Source organism: Athene cunicularia (genome assembly GCF_003259725.1).
Source record: "Athene cunicularia isolate RWA chromosome 2 unlocalized genomic scaffold, athCun1 chr2_part1, whole genome shotgun sequence".
Taxonomy (NCBI): Eukaryota; Metazoa; Chordata; class Aves; order Strigiformes; family Strigidae; genus Athene; species Athene cunicularia.
Window position 1 is genome coordinate 859,206 of NW_020799095.1, and position 13,686 is coordinate 872,891.

General features: G+C 41.8%; 1 protein-coding gene across 1 annotated transcript in view; it reads right to left on the reverse strand.

Annotated features, from left to right (window-relative positions):
- The window catches only part of OBSCN (obscurin, cytoskeletal calmodulin and titin-interacting RhoGEF), a 184,822-nt gene that overhangs the window by 93,291 nt on the left and 77,845 nt on the right, over positions 1 to 13,686 (reverse strand). Inside the window, exons 43-54 of the mRNA XM_026842630.1 lie at positions 12,379 to 12,642; positions 11,787 to 12,050; positions 11,230 to 11,493; positions 10,429 to 10,692; positions 8,789 to 9,052; positions 7,169 to 7,435; positions 6,531 to 6,794; positions 5,679 to 5,945; positions 4,405 to 4,671; positions 3,440 to 3,706; positions 1,940 to 2,206; positions 478 to 750 (exon numbers count right to left, since the gene is read on the reverse strand). Coding sequence (XP_026698431.1) covers positions 478 to 750; positions 1,940 to 2,206; positions 3,440 to 3,706; positions 4,405 to 4,671; positions 5,679 to 5,945; positions 6,531 to 6,794; positions 7,169 to 7,435; positions 8,789 to 9,052; positions 10,429 to 10,692; positions 11,230 to 11,493; positions 11,787 to 12,050; positions 12,379 to 12,642 — 3,192 coding nt within the window. The remainder of the gene's footprint in view (positions 1 to 477; positions 751 to 1,939; positions 2,207 to 3,439; positions 3,707 to 4,404; positions 4,672 to 5,678; positions 5,946 to 6,530; positions 6,795 to 7,168; positions 7,436 to 8,788; positions 9,053 to 10,428; positions 10,693 to 11,229; positions 11,494 to 11,786; positions 12,051 to 12,378; positions 12,643 to 13,686) is intronic.

A 13,686-nucleotide genomic window follows, 5' to 3' on the forward strand; every position in this document is an offset into this window, starting at 1 on the left:
AGAAAACCCACTCACAAATATTTGTTGAAGTTACTGAAGTTTAGAGATGTTTTAACAGGTTCAGGTGGGATGGGGACTCTGACCAGACCAACAGCTTCGAAGAGGGAAGAAGGAGGATATTTGACTGAGAATTTCTTCAAAACAGTGTTTAGAGAAAGACTCCAAAGAGGAAAGAGAAAATAAGGAAAAGGGAAGTGGAAGCAATGAACATTACAGATCTGTCAATCCATCTAGTGGAGCCACCCAGTAATTTCTCTAGAACGCAGTTAGCTTCAGGACCCTGGTGACATATCCATTGTCTATCCATAGGGAAGACCGTATATGAGACCGCCTTAGAGCATTATGTAGGTTTTGAGGCACAAGCACCCTCTTAACATGAGCTAAACAAGGGATGAACGATGGCTTTGAACTTACTATTAGCACAAGCAGAATGTCACCTCACCATCCTGCTCCTTTCCCACATCAGAGAGCCCTTACCTTTTACTGTGAGCTCTGCTGTCGATGTGTGGGGTCCCACGCGGAAAGTGATGGTGCCAACGTCCTGCTCAGTCACCTTTCTTAATGTCAGGGTGTGAATCTTTCCTTTTTCCACTGAGATTTCATTCATTTCATTATTTTGCAGAGCAATATCCTGTAGCTTCCATTCAACGTCCCTTGCGTTTTCATGAGAGACTTGGCACTGAAACGTGACATCATCCCCTTCAAGCACCACCATGTCCTTTAGACCGCTCACGATGGTCACGTCAGGCTCTGCAAACAGTCCACCAGTAGTCAAGCCATGAAAGGGAAAACATGGACGAAATCATAGAATCACTGAATAATATAGGTTGGAGGGGACTTTTGGAGGTCATTCGGTCCAACTGCTGCTCAAAGCAGGACCAGCTTACAGAAGGTTGCTCAACACCTTGTCCAGCTGAGCTTTAAGCACCTCCAAGGATGGAGGTATCACACCTTCTTAAATCACTTTTCAAACGCTGCTGGTTCACTGCTATCAATGTACTGGGTAACATGGCCAATAGCTTTCAGTTAGCGGTTTTATTCCTTGCTCTTTCTCAGAGATAGAGAGTACTGATTTTTTTGAATTACATGTTTGATACTGTAATTGGGTGAATAAGGTGTGAATGCCAGATGCCAAATTCATGATTTTGAAACTTATTGCATTTGCACCTTGATATCTTCGCAGAATAACATTAAAACCTGCTTTTTTGCAAACTGAATTGCTTGTACTCTGCTGGTGCTTCAAACTGGCTCGGGATCTGGTTGGCCCTGTGCTCTCAATGGGACTTGCTGGATTAGTGTTAGCACAGGGCATTTGTGATTCAGCTGGCTTCAGTCCTGCCTCTAGGACAGCTGGGCACCTGCAGATCTGTGCAAAGATCATTACAGACAGCCTACAACAGGCAAGAGCTGTAGGTACCCCAAACCTGCTGGGGAATACCAAAGGAGCAGCAGTGCAATCCTCATCTGAGCAAACACAGTACACATTCACACAACTTAGGGCACCATCTGCATGAAAAATGGTTCAGCTGGGCATAACGTACAGATCGTCAATAATACCGAGTAGCCTGGAGAGATGCTAGTGGTGATTGTTCCACACTAGGGGTCCAACCTGAGAGCAAGCTCTGTCTGTAATGACATTAAGATCAGATGCAGCTGCCATGTGACTGGAAGCTGGGGACGGACCATCTGTTCACTCACAATGCATATGACGTCAAGCAAATATTTCAAGCCAAGAGTCAAAAATTACAGCTCCCTTATCCTTTCCTCGCCACCAAGTGAGTCTTTGCCTCTGTGCATTCACTGACGATAAGATTTCTCTATGATACCCTTCCTATGCTCTGTGTTTAACACAATAGTTTAATCACAATAGCAACAATTAGGTTGCAAAATCTTAGCTTCCTAAAGTGAAAATCCCCTTGCCCCAGTAAATGGGTCTTGCCTTTCACGGTCAGTTTTGCAGAGCTTGTCTCATCTCCAACCTTGCAGGAATACTCTCCAGCATCGCTGGGCTCCAGGCGGTGAACACACAGCTCGCGGAGAGTGCCGTCCTGCCGCATTTTGTACTTGGAGCTCGAGTGAAGGACAGCTCCATCTTTCCTCCACTCCACTTGTGCTTTGCTAATGGAAATCTCACAGCGCAGCCTGGCTGTTCCGCCCACTTCCACTTCTTCGTTCTTCAGCTGCTGCTTCAGCTGAGGTTTGATGGCTGCAAAATAAAAAACAATACATGATCCATCAGCTTGAATGCCAGGTCTGCACAACTCGGGCATCTGGGGTCTGATGCTGCAGAACAAATTTGCATGAAGTGGTTATATGATAACAACAACCTGATTTTTTTTCTTTATAGACAGACCTATACTCTGAATATCCAGACAAGGAGAGGGTCAGGAAGTTCCCAATATGTTTGTTTTCTGTAAAGTCAAGGACATCCACATTACACCTTCTATCTGCTCTGGATATTGGAAACTCCAGCACTCACAAAAAATTCGGCTAAACCAAATCTGTACTTTCTGATTAAAAATAATGTATGTCTGTTCATTTTTACAGAAATATCCATGACTTCCAACACTATAAATGATGTAAAGCTTTAAACTCTTTTCCAATTTCTTTTATATCCTTTCAAGACCCTAGATCATCAACAGTGTCCTTCCAGATGATGCACAAAAAAAAATGGACTACACGTATTCAAGCGGGGCATGAAACAGCTCAGACAACAGCTTGTTACTGATGAAAACAAGAAGGGAATAGACATCGTGTGTGTGTGTGTGAGAGCAGCTGTGAAAACAAGAATCTCAGTGCTTGTGGTTCCCCTGCCTAAACCCTACTGTGACACAAGTAAAGCAAGCACAGGACTCTTTCACTTGTAGTTGATCCAGTGGCTGCTTCATGGGTCACGTTCAGCCAAGAGTTTGTAGTTTGAAAGGTTGTAGGTTAAGAGCAAGGACACAAATTCCACCTAACAGTTTGAGATGATGACAGACATTTCACAGATGGTGATTAATCACAGACGTTATACCTGATTTAAATATAGTGTTCACAGGATCTTCATGGGAAGGCATCACAAAAATTGAAAACAGTAAAATTTTTCAGTTCTTTTGTTGATGACTAATGATTAGTTATTGATACAACTAAGCCATCAATGAATGCAAAACACCAAAAATAGTGATCTATTAGAATTTTGAAATCCCCATGATGCAAAGTTTCTTGCTTTTATCATATCAGAGGAAGGGGTTAATACACTTTACACTCTGCTTTACAGGCCTAAATAGCCATTCTACAAATCCCGTCTCACAAGATCTACTTTTCTGTATTCCGATTTATGGCTGGGCACCTGCTTTCCTCGTTCTCTTAACTTTTGGAAGGGTTTATTCACCCATAAATAGAAGAATATCATTCACACACAATTTCACAAATCCCTTAATTTTGATGCAGAGCTAACCATTCACTTGGAGGACCGCGGTGCTCTGCTGGTCTCCTGTATCACACGTGTAATCAGAGGCATCTTCTGGTTCCACATTATGAATCACAAGTTCAGCTGTGTGACCACTTAATTTAATTTCATATTTGGCGCATGGGAAGAGCTCCATGGTGCCTTTCCTCCACTCCACTGCTGCATTATCCTTTGTCAGCTCACACTGGAATTTCACTGCAGCTCCTTCGTCTGCCTCCTTGTCCTTGAGCTCCTTTTTGAAAAGAATTGGCACAGCTAAAGGGAAAAAAACAGGAGCTTTTATTGAACATTGAGTCAAGTCCTGGTTAATACAGTTAGACACTTTGGAGAACAAGATACTGTGCTTCGCAAGTGGTATATTCCTAGGCAGGATCCATTTTTTCTGATTTGCCTGGAGCTACTAGGAGATCTTGCTGCGTCAGAAGCAGCCATCTGCAGTTAGAACATTTATTTCTTTGTTCCTTGACTCAAATCCTTCTTAGGGCTGAATTCTTTGAATGAATTTATCCTTCAGTTGATCTAACAAAGATCTCAAGAGTAAAGAAGTTCAAAACTTCATGGACAGCCTTGACAGAACAGGAAGATTGTTGTCAGTCTTCTTCCAGTATCTGGAATAATATCTTTTTTTTTTTTTAAATACTTAAACCACATATCATGTGAAATATCCACATGTTATGTTAAACCATTGCTCTTTAATTTCCCTTCAGCCATAAAGCTAGAAAGTGTTTCTTAAAACCCAAAACTCAAATGCAGCACTGGAAGAACAAAGTATCATCCTCTTCCATTCTCATTTAAAAAAAAAAAATAAAATAAAATAAATCCTAGTATATTAGATGAAAAGGAAAATATCTGTAGGGAAAATAAGTCATGTATTTAAAAACATTTATACTTTAACTTCTGGTTTGCATGTTGGATGGAATCTATTTCTTTAGGAGTCAGCTCACACCACATACCTTTCACGTTTAAAGATGCCTTTTCTTCCTGATCCCCAGTATCACAGCTGTATTCTCCTGTATCTTCTAATTTGAGATTATGTATTAAGAGCTCTACCAGGCATTCCCTCTGCCTCATTTCATATTTCTGGCCAGGATGCAGCACCACTCCTCCTTTCCTCCACTCCACTGCAGCATTGGGTTTTGACAGCTCACAACAGAATGTAGCTGTACTTCCTTCCTCTGATTCCTTATTTTGTAGGGGTTGCTTAAATGTAACAGGCAATGCTGCAAAATTTGAGAGGGAAATTTTTTAGGAATGTACAGTCCAAAAAGGACCCAACCCTACCATCACTTTTCAGAAATGGCCTGTTGTAATGATTTCATAATCCTTGGGCTGCAACTCCTTGTCTTGGTAGCATCTTTCTTGAATCATTATGTGAACCAAGAGCTGAGGACAGACGGTGAAGTTAGGAAAATATGGTTTTAGAGAGCAGTCCATAGAATGGCCTGGCTTGTGATCTGAAGGAGTCAGACTTTTCTGCCAACTACAGATGCTTTAGTCAAAGATCACTGGGACATACTCTCTCTTACGTGTACCCTTGTTCCTTAATAAAGGTCTGTGAGTTTGCAGTATTAAGCAAAGAGTATTGCCCGTCCCCCCCAGATAAATTTTCTATCAACATATAAAAGGTCAAGTTAGCATTCGAAACACACAAAGAGGCAGTAGAGTGAAAGATGACAATAAAGTGATAAATGGAAGAGGAAATTCAGATTTCAGGCAAGGTCTTGCTCTGGATGGTTAGAAGAGGTGGAGGAAAACAGATGTGGATGCAGTTGTTTTAAGTCAAAGTTTACACTTGAGGCTCAAAACCTCAAGTAATTCTAGAACACATTCACATGTTATAGATATCCTCTATGCCCCAATTGTTGCATCTCTTACCATCCCAATTAGGCATTATGCCCAATTAGGCATTCCTTACGCCCACTGAAGAAGTCAACAACCCAAAATAACCATCAGCCTGCCTGGCTTATTTTCTGTTAGCCATTCCCATATGCAGCCACACTCCCTGCACTGAGAGGGCAGGGCATTTTGACATCATGACAGCATTTAATTGCTTTGATGTTGGTTAATCACTCCAGATACAGCAAGAGGAACATTTCTAAGTTGTACTTGCTGAAGTAGAATATGTATGCTGGGATGGACCAGTGACAAAACAAAGGGCTGTAGAGAACACTGAAAGGTGCTCCTTTCACTTCATCTCTATTGATCCAAGGGTCAATACTCTGCCTACCATGTACAGTTACCACAGCCGTTGTCTGCTGATGTCCAGAGTCGCAGGTATACCTTCCTGAATCGTCCGGCTCTAAGTCATAAATGACCAATTCAGCACTGGTGCCCTGCTGCTTCATCTCATATTTCAAACCAGGGTAGAGTGTAATGTCTCCTTTCCTCCACTCTACTGGAGCCTTGGGTTTGGTAAGCTCACACCTCAGTGTTGCTGTACCACCTTCTTCTGCTTCAGTATTATGAAGCTCTTGTTTAAAAAGTGCTGGTAGGGCTATAAAATAGAAACATAACTTGCAACATACTGCAGCTGGGGTTTGGGAAAGAGAGTAGAAAGAAAATTAAAGCACCAGAAGAGCTTTTTTGCAGATGTCTCTAAACCTCATTGCTCTAGATTCAAAGTACAAGGCTATTTCCCCAGAGAAGTAATAGAAATATCTGCAGAACAAGAAAAAAAATATTTCAAGAAGTTACACTTGCCATGAAGTATGCTGAAGCTTAATCTAAACTATGATCTAAAAATGACAGAATATTTTTCCTACTGTGAAAGTAGCCAACATGTTGCCCTGATCACTGAAGAGGTATTCTGAAGATCAGCAGGGAGTTGTAAGAGTTCAGATTCCCTCTTAAGGCAGAACACTTGGAGGAGAGATTGCAGCTATCCTGACAGTAACACACTGTCAAAAGGCATTTAGTTCTGCATTGCAATTCCCATTTTCTACCTGGTCACTCTATTAGGCTGTATAGACCATGCCACTCTCCTCACATTATGAGCTGTAGTCAGCCATTCTCCATAAGTAACACTAAACCACAGTAGTTATTTTCAGAAAATATTATAACCTTTTTTTTTTTTTTTTACCATTGACTGTCAAAGTGGCAGTTGTCTGCTGATCTCCACACACACAGGTATAATCTCCAGTGTCCTCCACATCCAGCGCATGGATAATCAGCTTTGCAACAGCACCATCTTGACACATTTTATACTTGCTGCTTGCTTTGAGCACCTCTTGCCCTTTCTTCCACTCCACCACACCAGGTTTAGTCAGCTCGCAGTGCAGAGCAGCTGTCCCATTTTCTACAGCTTCGAGGTCCTTCAGGTCTTTTTTGAATTCTGGAGGCAGTGCTGAAAAGAGTTACCATCGAGAGTGAATATTCCTTAAAAATCAGCTAAATGAGGTCCTTGGGGAGATGATACACAGTACGCTACCAAGCCCTGATCCAGGTCAGTGGAACACAATGGAAAAATCTCCCCTGGCTTCCCTGGACACTGCATCAGGGCAAGGAATGTGAGAGAAACCAGCATAGCTGAGGAGGACAAACACCAACAGGCAACTCTTCTCCCAATTCTAACACAAGAAGGAAGCATTTATATAAGCAAAGTCCAAAGGAACACAAAAGCCCAAGCAAACAAAGGGAATGAGAACACACCATAGCAATAGAGACTTGGACAGGTCTAAGGAGGTCTAAGGAGGGCCTTAGTCCAAAGGATTACTTTACCATGCACAGTTAAGGCAGCTGTGGTGGTCTTGTCTCCACACACACAGGTATAATCTCCAGTATCATTCAAGTCTAAATCGTGAACTACCAACTCCACAATACAGCCTTCCTGTCTCCTGCTGTACTTCTTGTCCGAGGTGAGGACGTGATGGCCCTTCTTCCACTGAACATGGGCAGATGCCTTGCTGAGCTCACAGTGAAAAGTGGCCATTCCACCTTCTACTGCTTCCTTGCTGGTCATTTCTTCTTGGAAAAATGGAGGCACAGCTGAAGGACGCAGGTAAGAACTATTACAAACTGAGGGTATCTCCAGGGATGGGTCAGAGTAGGAAGTGACAGGGGAAGGATGTTAAAGTTAAGGACAGGTGAGCATCAGCAACAGAAAATATAAATAAAAACACCCTAATGGGAACATATACCCTAATCCTTTTGGTTCTATGCTGGCTTCCTACTAGCAAAATTGCACTGTCCTCAGGAGATTTACACCTGCTTTCTACTAGTTTCCATGTAAGAAAAACTAAGAATATAATCTCTGAGCTCCTTAGTTCACACGTGTTGGTGTCTTCCACAATACTTATGCCTTTGTACTCTCTTTTCCCACTTACAGGGCAGCCCTGCTGAGCTGAGTGTTGGCACAGCTCTTTACTCACCATAGTTCTTTCTTCCTTGAGATACCCTTGAAAAGATGCAGCCAGGGCTCACAGATTCTTCTTGACTCCAAAGAGAATCTCCCACTGTTGAATCCCAGCCTGTCCTCTTATCTCAGAACATATCTTCCCCACTCAACCTAATTCTAGTACCCATAGCAAGTTGTGTCCTTGAAATAAATTTGGTGACCTTCACCTATGTTCCTCTATCAACTAGATGGGATAACGGGATATTATGGGATATCTCGGATCTCAGACTTAGTGTCTCACTCCATAGTAATTCAGCTAAGTTAAAATATCCAGTCTAGAAACCAGGTTTAGCCTCCTCGATTTGGCACATTTCCCATCTCCAGCATTGTTAAGCTGAACCACCAGTTTTGTTTGCACAGCAAATGGTTCTTACAACAAAATAAGACCAGAAGGAGGTCACATGAAAAATTTATTCTTTCCTGCTTAGAAAATCAGTCTCCCAGTGCAAATCTATCTTTGTACATTAGGACAGAGGCTGTGGCCACAAAACCCAATATAAACGTAACTCTGTACAGAAGAAATTATAACTAACACAGCTTCATTCTGGATGCTGCTCTTCATACCCCGTACTACATTAAAATGGTAGGTATTGGGAATGCCAGAAAGGAATGGCAAAGAAGAAGAAGATTTGTGTTTTAGAGAAATGCAGGAAAGGAAATACAAAAGAATAGTGGGTTTATATGCTAGGAAAGGAATGCCAGAAGGAAAAGATGAAAGGATAGCAGGTAGGTGTTTAAGGAAAGGAAAAGACAAAAGGATGGCACAGAAAAATGTAGACTAGTATTTTCCAATATACACAGCTTGCAAGTCATCGAAGGCAGGGCATAATTTCAAATGAATGGAACGTCAGTTAATGAGGTTGAACAGACATGGAAAATTGAACACCTGACAGTAGAGGACAGAGGTTTGCAGTTAGGAAATAGAAGGTCAAGACAGTTTTTACCCTGTACTGTTAAGACAGCTGTAGTCTGCTGCTCTCCACACACACAGGTGTAGTGTCCTGCATCCTCCTCAGCTATTTCATGAATCACCAGCTCTGCCTTGCTCCCTTCCTGCCTCATCTTGTATTTCTCACTCTCTTTGAGAATCTTCTGGTCCTTCTGCCATTCCACCTGAGCAGCCTTGGTGAGCTCACAGTGCAGGACCACCTCTCCACCTTCTTCTGCTTCCTTGTTCTTTAGCTCTTCTGTGAAGAGCGGTGGCAGAGCTGAAGGATGCAACATGAACAAATGGTCATCAGAAAAAACAGAATTTTTTTTTTTTTTAATGCTTGGATTATTTCCCCTCATGCCTTCTTTTTTTCAGCCTATTATAGACATGCTTAGCTATGCCCAAGTTCAAAAACTCTGTTGTTTCTCATGGTGAAAGAACAGTACAGGAAGATCTTGAGTTGACAGCACTCACAAATAACACTGCTGGATACAGTACTGTTTCACCTACACAAGTATGATACCTTGGAGGCTGGTATTGTTATTTTCTGTTTTGTTTTTCCTAAAAACTTATAGCCCCATCTACCTGAAAACAGTCATATTTCAAAATAAAACTACTAATATTAAAATGAAGTTTGAGGGGCCATAATATATAGTAAGAATTACAGATTCTTACTATTGCCCATTTTGGAAATCATAACCCAAAGACAGTAACCTATACGAAAACTAATTATTAATATTTAACCACAAATGTGCCTTGTGCACAACTATTGTTAGTACAGAATACAAATAGTACTCCTCAAATGTCTCAGCAAAGCCCGAGGAGAGTCAGAAGTTCTTGGGAAAAAAGCTGGAGGGGACCTAACTGGGTCTCTTTGACCAATTAAGTTCCTCAGACCCAAGGACTGGTATTCCATTAAAACAGATACTCATTAATGAGGAGAGCAAAACATAAGGTAATGAAATTATTAATGTAACACAAGGGTTTATTTCTGGATTGGTTTATTGGGAGCTGGTAGGATAAAGAAGAGTATAACTGCTGATAACCTCTGTTGTTGGAGGTTTTTAATACCTAATTGTCAAGGCAGACCTGATCCCACACACAGAGAGGTACAGACCCCTGCATCCTTTAAACCTAAGTAACAAGCTCTGGAATGGTATCTTATCTCATTCTGCATGTCTGACTTGCTTAAAGAATCTGGTACCCCCAGGAGTAGCCATGGCACGTCACCCAGCAGATGACATCTCCCCCTCCTGCTGCTGCCCCAACCCTCACTTCTCCTTTGAACAGTGCTTGGAGAGCAGAAAGGCCTGACAGACCATACATGTATGTTTTGGAGAAAACTGTGGTTGACTGAAGTGAACCATGGGGATGAGGGGAGGAAAAGAGCTGGAAAACGTCTATGTCCAAGAAGAGGAGACTTGGATAGCAATAAACATCTGATTTTCTCCCTTGAAAGGGGGGCAGATAAATAATGACCCAAAAATTTGCCCTGAGCTATTCTTTCTCAGTAAGAAATGAGCTATACATAGAATGGAGGAAGAAAAAGGGATAAAATCAAACACAAGTTACTGACCCATGGCAGAAACAGCTGAATTTCAGAGTGATGTCTATCTATAAAGCTATTTATCAATTTTATTAAGGTCTTTTTACCATGAACTGTTAAGGTTGCTGTTGTCTTTTGGTCACCACACACACAGGTGTAATCTCCAGCATCTTTTATGTCTAGGTCATGAATGACCAGCTCTGCAATGGTGCCACGCTGTCTCATTTGATATCTGTCACTTGCTTTGAGCACTTTAGACCCTATTTGCCACTGAACTGGAGCTTCTTTGGTTAATTCACAACGCAGAGAGACTGATGTTCCTTCTTGGGCTTCTTCATTCTTCAGTTCTTTCTCGAAAAGCACCGGCAGGGCTGGGAATGGAAAGCCAATAGATAGCATATTTAAACTAAGACCATTGCATTTGTGATCAGCATCATGAACTCTCAACTGAAGTTCAAATCTGACCAATTCAGGGTGTTTGGCCATTGAGATTGAAGTTATCACTGTAATGACCTGGAAAACTAAATCCAGCAGTGACAATAAGAGAAGAAGTGTTGGAGCTGACAGGTCAAAGTACAACAGGATGGATGGATTTAAAATGCAATCTAAAGAATTTATCACAAGCCCACCCCTCCAGGGGTGCAGGACATCTCAGCTGGTCTAACAGGAGCATTTCCTAGGCACCATTTCCTTAAATATACAACATAGCAGTTTGACTACGTGGAGAAATATTCATCTCAGCTCCCTCTTCAGGAATATCAGAGCAAAATTAAATGCCAGAACAAGAAGTTTTCCTTTCCTGAACTCAAACTAGTTCCTAGGAAAAAGACGATACGTAAACACTTTGTACAGCAACAGGGTGTTTCAGAGAAACAAAAAATGAACAGTTATCTGCAAGATGAATTTACCATTCACTGTCAGAGAAGCCGTGGTTTGTTGGTCTCCACACACACAGGTGTAATATCCTGCATCCTGCATATCTAGGTCACAAATTTCCAGCTCAACAAGGGCATTATCCTGCCGCATGATGTATTTTTGATTTGCCCTGAGTATTTTGTTTTCTTTTTTCCATGACACAGCTGCAGCCTTGGTCAGCTCACAGCACAGAGTGGCTGTTTGGCTTTCCATGGCTTGAAGGTCCTTCAGTTCTTCTTTGAAAAGTGCAGGCAGAGCTGAAGGTCACAAAACAGACAGAGGACATTAAAAATGACACGTGGCACAAAGGTGATGGGAAAGATGGGGTGGTACAGAGGCAGAGAACATTTTAGGGTGGAAAGAGTTTCCTTTCCTCATAATTCTGGAACAATGGACAAACAATAGACAGAAACAAAAAAGCAGCCTGGATGCAACCAGTCTTAGAGACAGCTTACAAATTTAAAGAAACAAATTCAGCCACAGGTGAACACACAATCAATAGCTGGTAGAGAAAAACACAGTAATACAGATATAGGCATATGGTTTTTACCATGCACTATCAAGGCAGCTGTTGTCTCCTGTTCTCCACACACACAAGTGTATTCTCCAGCATCTTTCAATTCTACGTCATGGATAAGCAGCTTCATGATTGTGCCTTCCTGTCTCATTTTGTATTTGTCGCTGATTTTGAGCAAACTGCTTCCCTTTCTCCACTCTACTTGAGCAACCTTGGTCAGCTCACAGCACAGAGTGGCTGCTTGACCTTCTGTTACCTCCTCATCCTTCAGGCTCTCCTTGATGCGTGCAGGCAGTGCTGAGGATGCAATGGACAGAGGGTTAACATGGAGCAGCAAACAGCCTCCTGGTGAATGGCAGAGGTGGGGGAAGGAAAGGCGAGGTCACCAGTGCAGAGCTGTCTTTGGGCCTGATCTCACATCTGTTTGAGAGATCAGGTCCTACAACCACTTTGTATTAGGAAATGAGATGAAGGTTCTCCCTCAAATCACAAAATGCAAATTAATTCTCATGACTATGACATGCAAAGCCAGACTCAGAGGAAATATGCAGAGATAATAAAGGAAAAATATTAATTCAAACCAGAAGCTCGATAATAAGAATTTCTAGATGAAATTGGTTATTACCATGTACTGCTAAGGAAGCTGTGGACTGCTTATCCCCACACACACAGGTATAATCACCAGCATCATTCTCATTTAGATTATGGATCACCAGTTCTGCAGTGACATCCTTCTGTTTCATCTTGTATTTCTCGCTAGGTTTGAGTACTGTGTGTCCCTTTTTCCACTCCACTGAAGCAGCCTTGGTCAGCTCACAGCGCAGAGTCACTGCTTCACCCTCTGTGGCTTTCTCATTTCTTAACTCTTCTTTGAAGAGAGCAGGAAGGGCTGAGAAACAAAGGAGCAAACATTTTCATGATATGCAGTTCTTGGCCACTGTCCCGGTTTCAGCTGGGATAGAGTTAATTTTCTTCCTATAGCTGGTATAGCGCTATGTTTTCAATTTAGTATGAAAATAATGTTGATAACATACTGATGTTTTAAGCACTACTTAGCAACAAGTCAAGGACTTTTCAGCTTATCATGCCCTGATAACGAGAAGGCTGGAGTGGCACAAGAAGTTGGGAGGGGACAAAGCTGGGACAGCTGAACCCAACTGACCAAGTAGATATTCCATACCATATGACATGTCCAATATATAAAATGGAGGGAAAGCCAGGGACCACTGCTCAGGAACTGTCTGGGCATCAGTCCGTGAGCTGTGAGCAATTGCAGTGTGCATCACTTATTTTGTAAAGTCTAATTATTTTATTATTTTCTTCCTTTTCTGTCCTATTAAACTGTCTTTATCTCAAACCATGAGTTTTACTTTTTTTTTCCAGTTGTCTCCCCCATCCCACTGGGTGGGGGCAGTGAGAAAGCAACTGTGTGGTGCTTAGTTGCTGGCTGGGATTAAACTAAGACAGTCACCAGAGAACTAAACCAGTATCTATCCATGCCTAGTTATTGACATGAGGATCATCTCACAGAAGGAAGATAATAATTTGTATCATAACCACAAGAGGGTCTCAAACAGTGGGTAAATGTGCTGATTGGTTTAGAGACATATGGAGAATAAACAGCAGGAATGGGAAAACTTCATGTATGGTCAAAACTGTAACTTTCTCAGTGTAATTCAGCCCAGGAAAAGTGATAAAGCAGGTTACACAATGATCAGGGAAAAAAGCTAAAGAAAAAAAAAAAGGCTTTACCTTATGTGTTAAGGATGCCTACAGACCTAGACTGAGAGTTAGAGTGATGGTGAAGAGCAAAATCAGAGAACTCTTGAAAGAACTTGGGTAACAAAAAATGGAAAAAGAAGGACGATGTCTCCATTGAAGAAATCTGCTATAAGACCTTCACACCATGAAATACAGGTGTATCCTAACACCC